The sequence below is a fragment of the Macaca mulatta genome, chromosome 8 (genome assembly GCF_049350105.2).
Source record: "Macaca mulatta isolate MMU2019108-1 chromosome 8, T2T-MMU8v2.0, whole genome shotgun sequence".
NCBI lineage: Eukaryota > Metazoa > Chordata > Mammalia > Primates > Cercopithecidae > Macaca > Macaca mulatta.
The window spans coordinates 32,250,281-32,270,880 of NC_133413.1; the positions used below are offsets into that span (position 1 = coordinate 32,250,281).

At 38.6% G+C, this 20,600-nt stretch overlaps 1 protein-coding gene across 12 annotated transcripts in view; it reads left to right on the forward strand.

The window, feature by feature from the left end:
* Nucleotides 1–20,600, forward strand: part of RBPMS (RNA binding protein, mRNA processing factor) — a 188,776-nt gene that overhangs the window by 89,766 nt on the left and 78,410 nt on the right. For 11 of the 12 annotated variants that reach the window (XM_028852533.2, XM_077943394.1, XM_028852531.2 and 8 more), the window contains 3 exons: nucleotides 16–93; nucleotides 3,102–3,140; nucleotides 4,633–4,695. The exons of the other annotated variant lie outside the window; for it this stretch is intronic. In XM_028852533.2, the coding sequence (XP_028708366.1) occupies nucleotides 16–93; nucleotides 3,102–3,140; nucleotides 4,633–4,695 (180 nt within the window). The remainder of the gene's footprint in view (nucleotides 1–15; nucleotides 94–3,101; nucleotides 3,141–4,632; nucleotides 4,696–20,600) is intronic. 12 annotated transcript variants of the gene reach the window in all.

Below are 20,600 nucleotides of genomic sequence, written 5' to 3' on the forward strand. Positions count from 1 at the left end.
AATTTATTTTTCCAGGTCCGGACCCTATTTGTTAGTGGCCTTCCTCTGGATATCAAACCTCGGGAGCTCTATCTGCTTTTCAGACCATTTAAGGTACCTTTTTTATCTTTCAGAAATTATAAAATGAGACAAAAGTCTGTATGCTTCCTGAGGGCTTTTTGGAGCAAGAAATGAAATATTTGAGAAAGCACTTCATAAAGAGATGTTTTTAAAAGGTTAATGAGTAAAGGAGATTTAACAACTGAGTTCTAATGTATAGTCTCACTTGGGATAATTACATAATTACATATTTATATTTCAAATGCAATAATGTTAGTGAAGATTTATTCCTAATTTCATATCTTATTATTTGAAATAGTACTGTTGATACTGTTCTTCAGAAATGTAAATAGGTTTTTATGAACTGGGTTAAGAACCTAACCATGATTATTTTTTCCATGGGAAAACTTTCAAACAAAGTAAAACAAAATTTTAAAGGATACCTAGTTATGAGTTGAGGGTCATATTTCCTGGTGTTTATTGAAATATTTAGTGCAGTTACCTGTCCTTCCTATGGAAATAAGATCACTTGATAGATACATAATGTTGCTAGGATTGAAAACTTCATAGTATATTAGACACCAAGCACTTAGAAACTATGCTGAAATAACCATGCTGCCAAGAAGAAACCTTTTGAAGGTTGGCCTTTGGAGGATAGGAGAAAGCTGGAGCTGATCGAATCGGGGCCCTGGAAGGTATATGTTCAGGGCCTATGGAAGGGCCTGGAAGGGCCTATGTTCAGGCCCTTCCCTGGAAGGGCCTATGTTCAGGAAGTCTTAAGTTGGTCAGTGTGGTTGTGATAGCAGTGCCTGGCAGGGACCGCACTTACGATTAGGTGATGGACTATCTTGATTTCTGGTTAAAGATCATCCTCATTGAAGCAGGTCCCCAGTGATAAAGGCATGACAGGTTGAGGGATAGGATTCAGCTTCTTAGGGAGAGAGAATAGGATATGACAACTAAAAACTCTTGTGTTGAGGAGGAGGAAGGAGGGTTGCGGGGGCAGCCAGTTAGACCCAACAAAGATAAAACAGTCTAGCTTATGTGCCAAGAGGGCACCATGTCATAATGGACATAACTCCACCTGACAGCCATCCCTTTAATGCAACAATAATGATGATGGCCCAGGGGAACAGAGGTCAGGTGCCAGGTCAGGTGGGAGGAAGTGAGAAAGGAGGAGAAGGTGGTGTGAAGAGAGTGCCACCTTTTATAGAATTTCCTGAGTTTCTTCTGCCGGGTTGTACTTTTATAAAAGGGACTATTTTTCTATCCTTTTTATAGAATGAAAACTTTTAAAGCAAATTGATCTTCTTAGTATATAAAATACTGTTATGTTTTGGGGTGTATAGAGAGAAAGACATTCACCAGCAAGCCCCTTACATGAATTATTAAAGTGTCGTCACAGTCTTTTCAAATGGGTGAATCTCATTTTTTCAAATGAGGAAAATGAAACTTGGAGCAGTTGAATAAATTGTGCTCAAGTTTACACACATAAAAAATGGCAGAGCCAAGATTCAAACCCAAGCAGTCTGACTCTGTCCTCTCTGTTCTGAACTATTATGTTATACTGCTTTTCTGTTTGTGACTTGAGAACACAGTATATCCCTACCAGTGGTGTTTTACTTGAGTGAAATATCCACTTGTCCTTTGCCTTCGAGACCTTCATGGTGTTTAAACCTCCAATTTTTTCAGAATAGAACACCTTGAAGAAAGGAAGAGGCAGAGCTGTGAATCATGACCTCTCTGGCCATAAGAGCTCAAGGCCTTTGAGGTGAAATGTTTATAGTAGCTAATTGGCAACATAATTCTCTGCTGGGAAGATGTAAGGATGAATCAATCTCAGCATCCTGCCCAGAAACCCTGATGATAAAGTCAGCACCCTGGTACATTCCTGACAACCCTCTTTTAATTAAAGTCCCTGGAGGCTGACCCTAGTCTGCAAATCTGTCTCTGCACTGATGTGTGTAGTGGTCAATCATGTCAAGTGGTGTGTTTTTCCCGTGTCATCCATTAATGCAAGCCACCAGCTATTGATTATTTTCAGAAATAAACACATTTTGTTATGCTTATCTTGAGGAGCCGGGAGGGTTGAAGAGAGGGAGTGAAAGGGAGGGAGTGTTTCTGTCTTTCTTGAGCATAAGCTGGAATAAAAATCCAAAGGGATTATTTTTGCATGTCCCAATCAGAATAGCAACATGAAAGCTGGTTCCTTCAGTAAGTAAGCAAAATAACTCAACAAAATTCAACATCATTGCCTGCTTAACCTTTTCTGGCAGTTTTGAAAATGTGGTCAGGGAGTTTTACCAGGTATATTTTTTTGAGACGGAGTCTGGCTCTGTCTCCCAGGCTGGAGTGCAGTGGCACCATCAGCTCACTGCAAGCTCCGCCTCCCAGGTTCACGCCATTCCCCTGCCTCAGCCTCTTGAGTAGCTGGGACTACAGGCGCCCGCCACCATGCCTGGATAATTTTTTTGTATTTTTAGTGGAGATGGAGTTTCACCATGTTAGCCAGGATGGTCTGGATCTCCAGACCTCGTGATCTGCCCACCTTGGCCTCCCAAAATGCTGGGATTACAGGCGTGAGTCACCGTGCCAGGCCCCAACTATATTCTTAATGTTTTATTGTTGTTATTTTATAGCAGATACATGACCCAATCAATACATGCTCTGACCTTCCTGTTGTATTAAATTTACCTTCTTTCCTTGCCTAGTTCTGTAAAATCCCTATTCTTACCTAGACCAAGAAAACAAAAAGATTGCTATTAACAGAGACACTCATTTTTCTACCATTGTGTAATTTCATGAAAAAAAAAAAATAGAAGGAAGAGAAACACACACAGATGAATCCATAGATTGATATTTTTTTAAAGGCCCCAAGAATGCAAACAGGTGTGTGTGTGTGTGTGCACGTGCACATGCGTGTGTGTAATTTGCTTTCCCAGATAACTTAGGAGACATTCGTAAGAGGAGTTAGGTAATCAACAAAGAACTTACTTTTACATGAACAAGATGGTATTACTACAGTTACTCTTGGCTAAACTTGGTTTTTTTTTTATTTTCAGGGCTATGAGGGTTCTCTTATAAAGCTCACATCTAAACAGGTAAGAATTTTAAACTGGCATAAAAAGATCACTTTTTTACTTTCTTCAGTAATGTTACTGGGGCTTGACATTCTTTTTTTTTTTATTCCCGTTAGAATTTGAGGGTTTTCTTTTCTTTAAAATAAAGAGTGAGATGTATTAGGAATTAGCACAGGAAAATGCTTCATAATTCTATAATCATCAGCTGGAATTTCAGGGACTGTCCCAGAGAAAGATAAACACAGTGGTATACTGAGATTGATTTGTATGTTCAGTGAAAATAGTGGTTTATTATTTAAATTCACTTTTATTCCCAAGTCTTTCCCATTTCTTTTTATGAGGTTAAACAAACGTGTACAATCTGTGAATATCAGATAGTGAGGGATCATGCTGTCTGTCAAACCCCTAAACTAAGGCAGAGTCCCGAGTCCAGAATGGAGCAGAGAATGTACAAAATGGAAGTGGTAGTCGGTGATTCTGATAGTTCATACAAGCTTAGAGATTGTAGCTGTATACTTTTTTTTTTTTTTAAAGCTAAACACTTGGCATACACACCTCTCCAATCACTATTCATCTCTCTGGCTCGTGAGAAGAATGATCTTGGAGGCAACCTTCTCTACTGAAAGATAGGGAGTGCAAAGGGATTATGGCCTTTCTGTATTTACTCTGAACAGCCTAATTAGGAAGATGATTTTTTGTTGTTGTTTTTTTGTTTTTGAGACAGAGTCTCGCTCTGTTGCCAGGCTGGAGTGCAGTGGCGTGATCTCGGCTCACTGCAACCTCTGCCTCCTGGGTTCAAACGATTCTCCTGCCTCAGCCTCCCAAGTAGCCAGGATTACAGGTGCACACCACCACACCCAGCTAGTTTTTGTGTTTGTAGTAGAGACGGGGTTTCACCATGTTGGCCAGGATGGTCTTGATCTCTTGACCTCGTGATCTGCCCACCTCAGCCTTCCAGAGTACTGGGATTACAGGCGTGAGCCACCCTGTCCAGCCAGCACAGGATTTTTTAAGGCATCCCTTAGGATTTGAGATAGGAATGTTCACTTTGTAATTTTGGTCATGCAGTGAGAGTTCAGGGGTTTTATCATTGTGTCATTGTATTCTTGCACTTACAGTGTACCAAAAGGTGATTCGGTTCTCTTTCCATTTTAAAAGATGAAGAAACTGAGGTACAGTGAATTTGATTTAGGAAAGTAGAGCCTCTCCAACCCAAGTTTTCCTCTATTCCCTTGTTCACTGCTGTTCACCTTTCAACCACTTCTAGATTTTTTTATGATTCTCTAAATCCCCAGCTGTGCCCTTGAAGAACTACCCTCACCATCCCTTTGATTCATGTTAGAAATTTGGCTAAGCCACTGAGTCATGATTCTTCGGGACTTGGCTTTCTTATTTCTGCCCATTGCCTGTGGTCATTTCTTTATCTTAGCTCTTCAGTTTGACGTCACCCTTGACCTAGAAAAATAGACATCGTCTGATTTTTTTTTCTTCATATTTCTCTTTTTTTCCCCAGCCTGTAGGTTTTGTCAGTTTTGACAGTCGCTCAGAAGCAGAAGCTGCAAAGAATGCTTTGAATGTAAGTACTAATGATGTAATTGTAGGGGGTTTCCATATGAGGTGGTGGGAAGTAATGGAATCTCTTTGGACGGGAAATCAAGTGGAAAGAATATGACTGCACAATCTAAGAGGGAGGGATTCATCAATTTAATTAGCCCTCTAAAGAGCTTTTTCCAAGAATTGTGATCAGAGGTGCAGATTATTAAATAGCACTCTGCTTTTTGATTGCTTTGAATGAAATGCTCAAAATATCTGAGATCTGATGATGTGGGTCTTATTTTAATCCAGCCCATCCCATCCCATGGTGGTGTGTAGTGCTGCTTTGTTTTTTCCAGAGGAGATATTTGACATGTTAGCTTGCTCATCATTATACTCTACATGACTATGCTCAGAATAGATTGAAATCCTGGCTTTTTTTATGTCATGAGGCTTTCCTTTTAGATATGCAGCATTTAAAAAAAAGAAAAACTGCTCATAGTCTTTATTCTGGTTGATTAAAAATTTACATATAAGGCTTTCCCAAAAGATGTGTGTTGTAATAGAATAAATTACAGTCATTTGTAATTGAGTAAATATATCTGTATTTGGTTTGTAGGTGTTGTTGCCGTGTGTTTTGAGACTTTTACCAGTATTGTTTTGGTGAATATTTTTCCTCCTTAATATGTTGAAAAACTAAACAACTTAAGGGGAACTAAGTTAGAGAAGGTGAAAGGAAGCAGAATGTAGTTTCAGATGCTGAGGATGAATCCTCAGGCGAAGAGTCTCAGTGAAGGCTGGCTCCATCATGCTCTAGGCAGTTGGCCTAAGTGGCTGTGAACAAGTGCTGATTGAAGCACTGTTTAGGGTGCTTCCTAGAAGGCAAGCAGCCACTTGACTGGTTGTAATACAGGTACCATTTTGGAGGCTTCTGGGAACTTGTGTCTGGCCTTTGTGTTGCTGTGGTACCTGCAGGTACCCCTGGCAGCTGCTCCTTCGAGTAGACCATGCAGAGTGCTGTTGGAGAGACATGGTATAGGTGATGACTTAGAGGTCCAAGGAAAAGTCTTCATACTTCATATAATGGTGTCATTGATACACAACCTTGAAAGGTTTTTAGACTTTGGAACAAAAATGTGTACACGCTGAGAAGAAACACCTTAATTGTTGTTGGTTTTTCATATAAAGCATGTAGGAACATCTTAGGATTCCAGAAATTCCAGAGTCCAGAATTTTTCTGGATTTGGATAAATGACCTGGTCAGAATAACTGCCTACTCACTCTGTTCCTCTCCTATAGTACAAAATATAAACCAATTATTTATTGAGCACCAGTAGTATACACCGAAGCACAGTATATAATTGAATGTTTTGATGTAACAGTTGTTTTATGATTTTTGCATTAAATACATAAAACCAGAATTTTCTCAGTATAATGATACTTTAAACTTAAAAGTAGAACCACAATTTCAATTTAGCAGTGTTTTATTTTAACCAGGTGGGTACCTTCTAAATGCAGAAATATTCTGGGTCCTCTAAGTTATGTTAGATGAAGTTTTCACCATGTTCTTTTCATTGTTCTTAAAAAGGAAGTAACAAGCAGTTGAAGCTTCAGACTTGGCTCTCATTGCTTTACTGTATTTCTCTTATGTGTATAAAGATGTCACTGACTCATTTTCTGAACAATAGGCTTTTATAGTGACCTCTCATCTGACAAGGCAACATTCCCTTAGGCGGTAGGTTGTGTTTTTTTTTTTAGAGATAACCGAAGGGTTTTGTTTGTTAGTTTGTTAAAGAATAAAGACAGACAGGGTGTTGCTGTGTTGCCCAGGCTGGTCTCCAGCTCCTGGACTTAAGAGAGATTCTCCCACCTTGGCCTTCCAGAGTGTTGAGATTACAAGCATGAGCCACGACACCCAGCCTGAAGTTTTTTTTGCTTTTTTTTTTTTTAATGTTTAAATGATAATAGTCAAAAAACTGTGTTTCCTCACCCTACTGAATACAGTGAACATAATTTCAATTTTTCTTGGTGCTCAAAGGTTATCATTACAAATAGCAGGTAATGAACCTACTGTAATATAATGATAGAGGTGTTTAACCCTGTTTGCCCCTGTGCCAGCTGGCCACAGATCACTGTTGTCTGGTCCTGAGGTCTGGTTTTAGGTTATTCTTGCACTAGGCTCCCCATTCTTTTTTTTTCACTGGCAATACGGCTTTCTTCAGCTGTATCTTCTCCTTTAATCATTAATACTCTTTGCTACTTGTGTGTTAATAACTTGGGAAGAACCCCAAATAAAACAGGTCTAATTTTGTCCTGTTCTGTGGGCCTAAGGGAAAATCCATATTTACCTGTGGAATAATGATCCCACTGCTGCCCAGAGCTGACTTATGTAAGAGTGTAAGGCATTTACTGAGCTCCTGGCTGATCTCTTGACATTTTGAACTTTTCTATGTAGAGTAGTAGAGGTGTTAGAAATCTTCCTGATGTTATAGTTAGGGAAACAGACTTGGAGGGGATGGATGATTCACTTATCATGTGTAGGTTTAGAGCTCCAACTAGGAGGCAACTAAAAGTAAACTTCCTGCATCTAAGCCTTGTCCATTTTATACATCTTTTTGCTTGCTTTGTACATGGGATGTTGCTGCATTTTTCCTTGTGGCAGTTAAAGACTGTTTAATTCACAATGTCCAGGACAAATGTCCACTGTAAAGTTCAGTGTGTGACCATGGAGCAGACCCATTCAAGGTCATGTATTTAATCATGAAGCCCAATAGGTATATTCTTTGTGACCCAACATATTAGGCTCTTTTCAGGGTCATCTTTTCTAATTGACGAGTTAAAAACATATGATGCTTGTAGCCATTAAAAGTTTTCTTCTCTCATGTCATCTGTCCAGGGTTCTCTTAACAATATTTTCTTATTTTCCTTTGGAGAGAGAATTCAATGTTGTAATGTTTTGTTTTATTCCACTATTGAGAAACATATGCCTGAATCCAGTAAGTTTCCCTGTGTAGAATAGTTTATTGTTACGAACCACTTCTCCATGTTTACTTTCTCTTTTTGTTGTTTCTGTCTTGATTGCTGTCTGGTTCAGTTGTTAGTATTAATGATTAGTCTTTTCTCAAAATGACTGATTTTTAAAATCTATTTTCTTCCGTTTTTGGACTGGGCTTCAGCCATTTTGATAATTGTATGAAAAAACATGCTCAGATTGAATTAAGTTGTAACTGAACTTTTTATCAGGGAACTACTCAAACCTTCTAAAGTTAAATACAGCACGTTTTGTTTCTATAGCAAAAAGTCCCATGTTAGGCAAAGAATAACTCAAACCCAGACTTCTTTTCGGGTTATCTTTGGTCTCATTAATCCACATCATTAAAAGCCCCATCCATTCTTTAACCTGGCAGCACAATATCTGACCTATTCTTTGTCTTTAACTCAGTTTGTAATTTCTGTACCTGTTTTGAATTTCCAAGCTAAAGCAAGGGGGCACTGAAAATCTTAAGTATCAAATTATTTTTAGGACTTGTTTATAATTTTGGAAGGTAAATCAGATGCACTACTATAGGGAGTTAGCTAGATGTAGGAGAAATTCTGACTTGTGGAAATGTTTAAAAGGAATACGGAAGCAGAGCATGTGGAAAGGTGAAGATCCCCAACAGATGTGGGAGTAAACCATCTGGCTATTCCCAGCAACTGTGAGGACTTCAAACTGTCATTATTGTCTAGTAGGAATCTTGTTTTTATAAATAAGAATGATTTGTAGTTAACCTTCAATTCAGGCTTACGCATGATCTCTGCTAATGTAGAGATCTCTGTAATGACCTGTTTTGGCGTTGTCTTGTCTTACTGGTGTCTGGAAATGGGCCATTACTTTAAAAAGTTGTGAACTCTTTAGTATATGTGCCATTCATTTGTTATCCTTCCTTTCCTGATTTTGGATAGTTGTTATTGGGCTAGGTTTTATCTTAGACTGAATTAAGTCACGTGAGAACTAGAGAAGTCTGTGTACATCACTACAAATTGCCTTCCTAACCAAAATTGCTTAGGCTAGTGTAGTAATTAGCTTTACTCTCAAACTGTGCTCATTAATCTAAGTGATCTCTAATTATCAGTGAACCTCCAAGTTCAGTGTTGTTTTTCTTCCAGATAGCTCTTGAGATGTAATTTGCATATGATTCACCCATTTTAAAAATATAATGGCTTTTGGTATATTACCTTATTTTTTAAAATTACGGTAAAATACATTAAAAATGTTGCTATTTTAATGACTTTTAAATGTACGCTTTCTTGGCATTATTTACGTTCACCATGTTGTGCAATCATTACCACTATTTTCAAACTTTTTCATCAACCCAAGCAGAAACTCTATAGCCCTCATGCAGTAAATACCTCCCCATTCTCCCTTTTCCCCAGCCCCTGGTAATCTCTAATCTGCTTGCTTTCTCTGTGAATTTGCCTATTCTAAATAATGAAATATTTTTTTTTTTGCTTCTGGCTCTTCTTCTTAGCATAACATTTTTGAGATTTATCCATGCTGTGGCATTTACCAGAATCGAATTCCTTTTTATAGCTGAATAAAATTGTATTATATGGATATGTACATTTTGTTTATCCATTCATTTGTTGATGGATGCTTAGATTGTTTCCACCTTTTGACTATTGCGAATAAGGCCACAGTGAACATTGATGTGTAAGTATCTGAATCTGTTAAAATTCCTTTGGGTATACCTAGGAGTAGAATTTCTGGGTCATGTGGTGATCATTATGTTAGCTTTTTATTTACTTTGGTTTGTAATTGTTTTCCATAGTGGTTGCACCATTTTGCATTCAAAACTTGTTTCTGTTTTTAAAATTATAACCATTCTAGTAGATATGAAGCAATCGTGGATTCTTGCTAAATGCTTTTTGACTGATTTTAATAGTAGATTTGATTTCTGTAGGAATTTCACATGACTTAAAATGTTTCTTTTAGCAGGGACAAGTAACATTTCTGTGACAGTTCTAAGTAATGGAACTGCCTTTGTTTTACTTATTAATAAATAACAGAAACGGGAAAAACTCAACCCTTGTATTACTCTTATAATGAGACAGAACTTGAAGGAAAGGTATTTTGTCAGGGTCTAAATAGATTTTGGAATAAAGAGTTGAAAAGCAGTTTTGTTTAAAAGAGGTAAAATGGCTGCCACTCAGACTTCCATTGCAAAGAAACCTTAATAATAAATGGAAAAATTGTATCTAAACTAAAAATATATAAAATATTAAATTATTTCTTGACTGTTGAAAAAATTTGATACAATAGTATTTGCAGTTAAGAGAGAATTTTAGAAAACTTTAATAATTTGTAAGAAAATGTGCTGAGAAAAGACTTGATAGTGTCAGATGTTGAAAAAACAGCTGATATGATCAGGAAAACTTAGCCCTTTTTTCATTTCCATAAATTCCTGGCATTCAAATAAACACTACAGTTATTTATAAATATCACAGTGATTACCGTCTCGTACATAATTCGTTATATTAAATAGTTTGAGCTTTTCAGCTACCAAGGTTCTTTATAAGTAGATATAATTAATTCATTAGTTCTATACCAGGTTTCTCATTTGTGAGGTGGAGGTATTATTTACTTCGAAATGGTAAAGGGAAAACAAGCAAAAGCATTTGCAAATGCTCTGTAAGTAAACCTATACCATGAATATATTTTCTTGGCCAGAAGTACTGGGACAGACCGTTAAGTATGGAGGGGATACCAGAGCAGTTAAGACCTGCACTGGCTACACAAACATTTCAGCTTGGTTAGACAGTCTCTGTTTCCTGTGTTACAGGTTTTCCTGACAGCCTGTGCAAGTTAGGACTTTTGATCTTAATATTTGTACAGCTTGTGAGTTAGGTGAATTATTTCCACCAAACAAAACTTTTTACAAATATAAGCGTCCAGATGGCCTAGCTCAACTCCGCTGGCCCCCACTAGACACTATATCAATATGTTTCTTATCAGTTTTGAAATTTTCTCCTTAAGTTTCATTTAGCATATTGCTGAAAGTGGGTTAAAGAGGCCCAATTAGTAAGATCCCAGCTGGGACTTTTAGATGGGAAATATGCAGGATTGCCAGATGAGATCATGGGCCTGATCTAGTGTTTATCTGTTAAATCTGTTTATAACTGCTTAACTCTTGACTTGCAGACTTTTAAGGCAGCCATTTGACGTCACAGGGTTGGGAACTAGGCTTGTGCCAGTATAAAGCTGCTGTGATGTGGGGCCATTGGGCCCTTTTGTTGTTTTTCTCAGCTATGTGCATGCACTTTGGAGCTTGACAAACAGCCGTATCCAGTGAACTCCCCGCAAAGAAATTTGAAATGGACTCACCATGAAAGGCATACCACCAAAAGTGACTCCTAACCCATGTACAATTCAGAAAGAAAGCACTAGTTAACAAGTGCCCACTGAGTGATTATTTAGTTCTAGAATCTGCTCAGATTTTCTTTGTTCTGGCTCTGTTCTCTTCATGGTGGCCCTGCAATTTTTGGATGTTATAAAACCTCCCTACGATTATAATAGCACGTAAGTTAAAAGTTAAAAACAAATGAAGATGCATTTATTTAAGTAGTCTTCAATTTTTTCCTGAAGAAGAGTAAGTTGATTATTTGAATTTATGAAGCATTTACTTAGGAAACTAGAAAATTAAACACTAGTGAAAGAACCTTGCCAGGCACAGTAGCTCATGACTATAATCCCAGTACTTTGGGAGGCCGAGGTGGGCGGATCACCTGAGGTCAGGCATTCCAGACCAGCCTGGTCCAACATGGTGAAACCCTGTCTCTACTGAAAATACAAAATTTAGCCAGGCATGGTGGTAGCCTGTAATTCCAGCTACTCCGGAGGCTGAGGCACGAGAATCACTTGAATCTGGGAGGCGGAGGTTGCAGTGAGCCAAGATCACACCACTGCATTCCAGTCTGGGTGACAGAGCGAGACTCCATCTCAAAAAAAAAAATTAATTAATTAAATTAATTAATTAATTAAACAGGATTCACCCCAGGTCTGTATCCAGTGCTCCTACTCTTTACTAGGCTGGCCAACGTGGTGAAACCCCGACGTTACTAAAAATACAAAAAGAAAAAACCAAAAAATTAGCTCGGCACCATGGTGGGTGCCTGTTATCCCACCTACTTGGGAGGCTGAGGCAGGAGAATTGCTTGAACCCAGGAGATGGAGCTTGCAGTGAGCTGAGATTGTGGCATTGCACTCCAGCCTGAGCGATGGAGCAAGACTGTCTCAAAAAAAAAGAATCTCAAGGAAGTTTAAAGAAAGAAAAGTAATCAGAAATGTTAGTAGCATCCTTTCCCTGGGGAAATAGGGGGGAAGAACCACACGTTCTCACACGTAAACCAGTGTATATTCCAATGACAAGTATATGTGGAAATCTCAACTTCACCCAGCTCTTCTCTAGGTAGAACACTTCATCAGATAATTACATTACTGTGTGAAATAGCTTTCAGAATTTTCCTTAAGGCTTTTTTGAGGATCTATTTGTTTAAACTTACATCATTTTAAAACTCATGCCATTTTAAATATGATACCCCATTTGACCTCACCCTTTCTCCATGTTTTTTCAGACATTTCAGAAAGTGTTGTGGATCTAATTTGCCTCTATTGTAAATGTAAATAGAAAATATAGTTAGTGTTTTTGGAACATGAAGTGCAGAGTGAGTCTTTTGCTAGATCTTGTTTTGGCTGCTAAGATGCCAAGCCAGTTTTAGAACCAAGAAGTCTTAATGTCTTGACTGTCTTGACATTACTGATGGTTCTGCAGGACAGCACATTTTGGCAGCTTAAATCACTGTCGTCTTTGTTCTCTTTTACTTTTAGTGAATGATCGCATCATCACAATGACTAGGGTCTTCAGAGTTCCCTTTCACACACTGGCTTAATGCTCCTGATAATCCATAAGGATTTGAACTTCTGCTGCGCAAAGCTAGAACCCTTGGTCTTACTCTGTAACTGGAATGCATTAAAACATTTTAAAACCTGGCTGGGCGCGGTGGCTCAAGCCTGTAATCCCAGAACTTTGGGAGGCCGAGGCGGGCGGATCACAAGGTCAGGAGATCGAGACCACGGTGAAACCCCGTCTCTACTAAAAATACAAAAAATTAGCCAGGCGCGGTGGCGGGCGCCTGTAGTCCCAGCTACTTGGGAGGCTGAGGCAGGAGAATGGCAGGAATCCGGGAGGCGGAGCTTGCAGTGAGCCGAGATCGCGCCACTGCACGCCAGCCCGGGGGACAGAGTAGACTCTGTCTCAAAAAAAAAAAAAAAAAAAAACCTTGGGGAGCCAGGTAGGACTTAACCATCTCAAAGATCGAATAAGGTGTTTTGATAGATACTGGTTAATTATTGTACTGTTTCAAGTGTATACAATATGAGGTATTTTCTTTCTTTATAATTAAATGCAGCCTTTTTTTTTTTTTGCTGTTTATAGACATTTAATAATTACATGGATGCATTAAAAAATTTTTAATGAAAATTACAAATAGTCAAAATTTTTTATATGTAAAATAAGTGAGGGAGAAGAAATAGAGTAAATGTTTATAGAATGTGAAAAATTATATAATACATAATAAATATGAAACTAGGAGAAATAAATAAAACCAAATTTTAGTGAACATGATTAGACTAATCTAGAATCTAATAGATAATAAAATCTGTTAACAAAACTAATATTTATAGAAAAATACACCATGAAGTATATTTTCAAGACTAAAATTTCTCTTCTAAAAATCTAGTGTTAAGTTTCAGTAGATAACATTTTGAAAAACTAAGTGATGCTTTGAGTAACCTGGTCATTGCATAAAAGGATATGTTTTTTTTTCCTGGCCATTGTGTAGCAAGTTAATTTTTAGGATTATTGTTTTTAATCAGAAGTTCAAAATAATTTCCCCAGAAAAGCAGTGGGGTAGAAAATTTCTACTATAAACTTATGACCAACAGTTCTCTTATATTTTGAATTTTTAAATCTGTTTTCTCCTTTATTTGCCTTACACAAGACATCAGTCATATGTAAATGAATGAATAAATACACAGAGTACTTAAAGAGTTAAATTTGTAAACATAGGACATGAAAATAAGTTTAGATGGAAAAGGAATTCACATCACATTACTTTATAACAAAGGAACAAAAACGTGAACTATAAAAGCATTATTTCTATGTGTACTGTCAAAAATAAAAATAAAAATACAATCCATCCAAAGTAATTTCTGTATAATGTGTCACAGAATTTAGGTATTCACTTAGAAGTCAGATGTAATAATGTCTAAATAAAAGAACGTTGAATATAAGGCAGAAACGGTTATTTAAGATTACAGGTCATAGATACACCTCTGTGGAAAAGGCAAACAACCAGGTGTGAAACAGAATCTGACTCTTCACACATCTTAGAATGCTCTATAAATGAGTGACAAAATGAATGGAGGAAAGGCTTTTAGGCTTAGGGATGACCCTAGGTAACTCTAGCAGGAAGATGTTGATTTTAACAAAATTTCACCCTGTCCCCTTGATTTATCTGTAGAGGTGTTTACCAAATTCTGAAAACACGCTTGAAACTATTCTTAAAAATTTTAATACACTGACATTAAAAACATAGTGTGTATTTGATGGTAGGGTGATTTTATGTATATCTGCATAACATCAAGTGTTAGTGAGTTTGTACTGTAAAAAGGCACTAAATTTGTTAATTGAAGCTAAGAAGAGAACAATGGAAGTATGTCTTCTTGATAACCAGTCATGAGGGTATCTGAATCCAGCTGACCTGATTTATATCCAGGCCCTGTCACTTTACTGATTTGGGGGCTCTTCTTCAAGCCTTGATTTTCCTTCCTATGCTGTTGATCGTGGCCACCTCAAAGGGTAAGAGGATCAAATTAAATGAGATGGTGGGTGTTTTCGTTGGTTTTTGATTTTTTGTTGTTAAGATGGGGTCTTGTCCTGTTGCCCAGGCTGGAGTGCAGTGGTGCGATCATGACTCACTACAGCCTCAACCTCCCAGCCTTAAGTGCCCCTCCAACCTCAGCCTCCCGAATAGCTAGGACCACAGCCACATGCCACCAGGCCTGGCTAATTTTTTTATGTTTTGGAGAAGTGGTGTCTCTCTGTGTTGCCCAGGCTGGTCTCAAACTCCTGGCCTCAAGTGATCTCTCAGCTCAGCTTTGCAAAGTGTTGGGATTACAGCTGTGAGCCATTGCGCCTGACCAAGATGGGTATTTTTAAAGCCATTGGCATTCAATAATGGTAAAAATGCTGATAATTAATGATAATGACAACCTTCACAAAGGACTTTTTTATTCCTAAAGTTTCTTTTTCTCTTTTCCTTTTCCTTTTTCTTTTCGCTTTTCTCTTTTCTTTTCTCTCTTCTCTCTTCTCCTGTCTCCTCTCTTCTCTCTTCTCTTCTCTTTTTTCTGAGACGGAGTCTCACTCTGTCACCCAGACAGGAGTGCAGTGGTGTGATCTCAGTTCACTGCAACCTCTGCCTCCCGGGTTCAGGCTATTCATCTGCCTCAGCCTCCTGAGTAGCTGGGACTACAGGAGCGCACTGCCACACCCGGCTAATTTTTGAGTTTTTAGTAGAGATGAGGTCTCACCGTGTTGGTCAGGCTGGTCTTGAACTCCTGACCTCGTGATCTGCCTGCCTCGGCCTCCTACAGTGCTGGGATTACAGGCGTGAGCCACCATGCCTGGCTAAAGTCTCTTTTTCCGTATACTGGTTTTTAAAATAATTTTGGTGGAACCCCAAATTCCAGTGTATTCAGAGTATTTCTAAACATTGACTTATAGTTAATGGCAAAATTATTCATCCTTCCTTTCTTGGAGCTCATCAGGGAAACACAGTTGCAACGTTATCCTTAATATTCTTAAGCCAATGAAATATTGTAAGCCAAACAAACACATCCTCATCTCCATTTTATTCTATCTTAATTGTGCACATCTTTCTCCATTTCAAATTCTAATTGAATCTCTGTTTCAAAGACCCAAAATCCTTTGATTATGATGTTTCTTTAGCAGCCAGTGAGATTCCTGACTTAAAGGGTTTTTCTTTTTTTCCCTGAGACGGAGCCTTGCTCTGTTACCCAGGCTGGAGTGCAGTGGTGCAATCTTGGCTCACTGCAACCTCCGCCTCCAGCGTTCAAGCGATCCTCCTGCCTCAGCCTCCTGAGTAGCTGGGATTACAGGCGCGCGCCACCACGCAGTGCTAATTTTTGTATTTTTAGTAGCGACAGCGTTTCACCATGTTGGTCAGCTGGTCTCCAACTCCTGACCTCATGATGCGGCCACCTTGGCCTCCCAACTGACTTAGAGTTTATTGTATAGATAAGCCTTTTTGCAGAAAGGGAGAAAGTCAGCCTCAGTTTGGTTAGATCACTAGTAATCTATTTGCAAGGATTCATTAGAGGAAGAACACTGATTTCAGTTGTTTAGAGGCAAGATAGGTTTTGCCTCACTTTGTTTTGGCTCCCTATGCAGCACAGGAAGTACTTTGCAGTGAACTTCCTAAGTTTGGACTTGACTGTTTACATTCTTTTCAATTAACTTGTCCCTTCAGCCCCAAGTTCTTGGTTAGAAGGAGCTTGCAAGCCATTTGATGGTGTGTGTTAGAGGTGTTTTAACAATCGGGTTAAGGAGCAAATTTACCTGCTTTCCTTATTTCTGTATTCTTATGAAATTCGTCAGCGACATCTCCCCCAACCCCTACTGATTAATTTAGTAAATGGTATTAGTAAATGATGTTGAGGACCAGTAAATAATATATTGGTATAAATGGCTCATTTTTATCCTTAGTGAAATTAAGGATATAAAACCATTGACTTATAAAATTATTTGTATTTTTTAAATGTAATACAGCTTTTTCTTTCTAAAAATTTGTTATTGTCAAGTTGTACAGTTTGAAAATTAGTAACTAGATCGAGATAGTGATTATCTTTGGGGGAGGGGGAAGAAAACAAGAAAATGCACATGTTTTCTACTTGCTCTTGGTGTTTAACTTCATTAACGTTACCTAAACTTGGTTGGGCACACACAGGGTGGGAGGCTTCACTGGATCCTCTTGGGGGCTGGGGGGTTCATTACTAAAATAATGGAGAGCAGAAACGGGATTGTGAAAATATACTTGGAGGCCTAGTGTGGTCTATGTCTGATCTTTAAATAGAAACCTTCTCAAAATGGTTTTGGAAAGTTTAGGCAACTGTGTTTTTTTTTTTTTTTTTTTTCCCCAATTGTAGAGTTTGTTTATGTCAGTACTGCTTTCTCTCCTCCTCCTACCTCTTTTTTTTTCTTCTGCACCAGCCACTAATAAAAGGTCAAAGTAAACTTTGCAGAATGATCCTTAAACATATACAGAAAGTTAAGATAGGTCCTCAAATGACCTAACAAGCACTTAAGGTGAAGCTAAAAGAAGAGCACATTAAATGCATTCTCTTAGTCTGCCTACCTCACAAGTGGGACTTACTTTTCATGTGCTTTTCTATGTAGACACAGACAACCCCACCCCACCCCACCCCCGACAGAGTTTCGCTCTTGTTGCCCAGGCTGGAGTGCAATGGCACAATCTTGGCTCACTGCAACCTCTACCTCCATGGTTCAGGCAATTCTTCTGCCTCAGCCTCCTGAGTAGCTGGGATTACAGGCATGCAGCACCATGTCTGGCTAAGTTTTGTATTTTTAGTAGAGATGGGGTTTCACCATGTTTGTCAGGCTGGTCTCTAACTCCTGACCTCAAGTGATGCACCTGCCCCTCCCAAAGTGCTGGCATTACAGGTGTGAGCCACCATGCCCAGCCGACACGCTTGTTTTTTAAAATAATTCTCTGAGACTTTTTATGTTACACAGTGTTAATCATTCAGCTTATCTTTGAGTGCATAAAGCACTTTCACACATGCATGCATCCATTGTCTCATTTTGCCTGATATGTGCATAATATGTATTAGATGCAAAAGTAGGTTGATCTTCTTTTCAATAAATTAGAAGATTAATGTGCAATTATGTATAATTAGTCCTTTCTTTAAAGAGCTGACACCACACTTGTCAACACCAGTAACCCTTTGACTAAAAAAAAAATACCGCATTTATCTTTAAAGGATCTATATCGTCATCTACTAATTGGATACGAAATTAGTAAGTATTTCAAAACCCATCCCTTCCCAGTTTAATCCTGGGTTTTGTACTGGCAGAAGCTGTGTAGGCACATATGTGGCCCTTATGAATGAAAGTGATTCTCTCAATTTGCTGTCACTAGGAAAAGAGATACAAGCTATTTTTAAAGCTGTAATAGATAATGAATTTGCACATAAACCCCCCTACTTTTTCATTGGCTGCACTCTGTAACTGGGTGTGTATTTTCTAGACTGGCCTGTTTCAGTAATATAGACTGGCTTCTTTAAGAATAAGGTTGTGATTTCTTTTGTCTGTTTTATTGTTGTTTTCTTTTTTTCTTTTTGGTGCCAAATTCACAGATTTAAGCCTATGATCTGAGCTTTACAGAGATGAATCACGTAATCCGGAAATCATTTACATGTTCACATTGACAGGGCATGATTTCTATGCCACATTTCTGAAATTTTTGATGTGGCACCCATAAGGCTTTAGTGAAATACAGGGAAGTGCTTTGTTGAGGCAGACCCACTATTGATTTCCCAAGTCAGTGAAGTTGGCCATCAAAATTCTCAAGTTTCTTTGGTGTCACTTCACAGTGACAGACATCAGACTGGAATGTCTTGGGCCAACATTAAGCCGATATGGACCATTAAAAGTTTGTTTCTAGGTTTTCCCCAAATCCTCTATCAGAGTTGAAAATTTAACTGAATTGAGAGCTATTGCCTAGGATCTGCTTCCTTGAAGCTTTCATTTTTGAGTGCCTTCATTTAGCAGGTAGCAGGAGTAAAAGACATTGATGCAAAGGGGAAAGAATGTGTGCCAATGGGTTTTTTCATTGTCCTAACAGTGAGACAGGAGAGGAGGAGGCAGTAAGGACTCTGCAATGAAAGGGACTGCTGGCAGCACCAGCCATGTTTGGTGTTTGTGCATTAAGGATTCTAAGGGATGTTTTTGTGCCGACCAGAGCAGTTGACCTGCTGCTTTACCTTCTGTTCACCTTCAGAGTCCTCGGTGTAAAAATGTGAGCATCAGGATTCCTGAGTAAGAGTACCATCTGCACTCTGGCCTATGTTTCTTTCCATGTAATAATATCTATTGCAAAGTGTCATGGTAAAATATTGCTTTAATGGGTAACTGACCGTGTTTGGCTTAGAAACAGCCCCTTCCTATCATTGTCAGGGCTCGGGTCTTCAATCATCCTTTTCAGAATGGTTTGAGAACATAGTGGCAAAAGTTCAAACAATCATGCCCTCTCAACCCTTTGGAAAATAAACTCTGCTTGACTCTGATTCTCTTGACATGTTAAAGATTACGTTTATAGCTTCTTCAAAGGCCCTGTCATGACTTTATAGTCATCCTATACAAAGCAGATTCTCCTAGGGCATGGTTATGTACATAGGGATGGTTGGCTAACACAAAAAGTAAGTGTGTGTTGTAGAAAAGAAATTAATTGAACCGGGGTGGATAGTCAAGTCAGATGGAGATTCTAGATACCTTCGAAGTATATCTGCCTAGTTCCTCCTACAAAGGGAATCCCGTTCTCTCCAATTACCAGCCAGGCCCCTAAGACCTACTCAGACTGTGTAAACCAACAGACACGGGGCAGGAGAAGCAGGACACACATCAGCTCCCTGTGGGGGAAACATGGGGAATAAAGGAAACTACACAGCATCAGACTGGATAGCAGCTCAGGTGTCCTGCTGCTTTCTCCCAGTTGGGGCAGTCTCAGAGCAGAGTATGAATCTCCTCTTTTTCTCTTTCTAAGTAATAGAAGAACCTCTCCAAAAAGGCCGAAGGAGAAGAATCCCTATTGGTTCATATTTGGAAGAGGAGCTCCATAGCTGATAAGCACTGGGCCATAGGGATTATTGTTTATCAAATGTCAGGCATTAATCTGGTCATTTACAAGATCTCATTTAATCTTTACAATGAATGCTATGAAATATGGACTATATTCATCCCCAGTTTACAGCAGAGGAAACTGAGACACAGAAAGGTTAAACAGTATATCCAAGGTCAATAGTGAAGTCGTATCTGAATCTAGGAAGTCAGAGTCTGAAGTCCACACCCCTGATTCTCACAATGTAAGCCTCTTGTTCATGGCGAGGTTACACAAAATTGATTGTGACCCTGAGTTGGGATTCTCTTTTATAATTGTGACTATAATTAACTATAGCTGATGGTACTCCTAGACAACTAGTTTTCTTGATACCTTTGCCAGTTGTAGAAGGGGATTGATTAACTAAGACCATCTTCTGGTTGCTTTTCTAATCCTTCTAGGTTTCGGGAGCAGACATGAGGTTTTCCCCATTTTGTTATTGGAGCAGATACTTCATACCTTAAACAATGTATTGTTTTCACCATAGGAATTTGGCTTAGTGGTGGGAGGGTGTGAGTTTGAGTGCCACAGTTTATTCACAGGAATAAAAGTGAAGCCAAATGTAATTGTATTTTAAGAAGTGGCCTAGTCACTAGGAAATCCCTCTGGTTAATGAGGATGAGATTAGTCTTTTCTATCATGGCCAATATTATTCTTTTATAACACTTGGCTTGTTATAGATATTATGAGAGGAGAAATTACACAGGCTTGAAATCTGTGGAAACATAAAGATAAACCTGTGGAAACATTCTAGACTAGACATGGAAACATATTCTTTTCTGTAACTAAAACCTTCAAAAGAGGATAAAATTTTACTGCGTTTTATGGAACATCTGGTTTAGAAACAATTATGAAGATTTTTTTTTAATTCAAGGGGTTAAAAATCAAAACTGGCTTCAAGGTATGTGGTAACCTAACACTTCCTGGAAGACT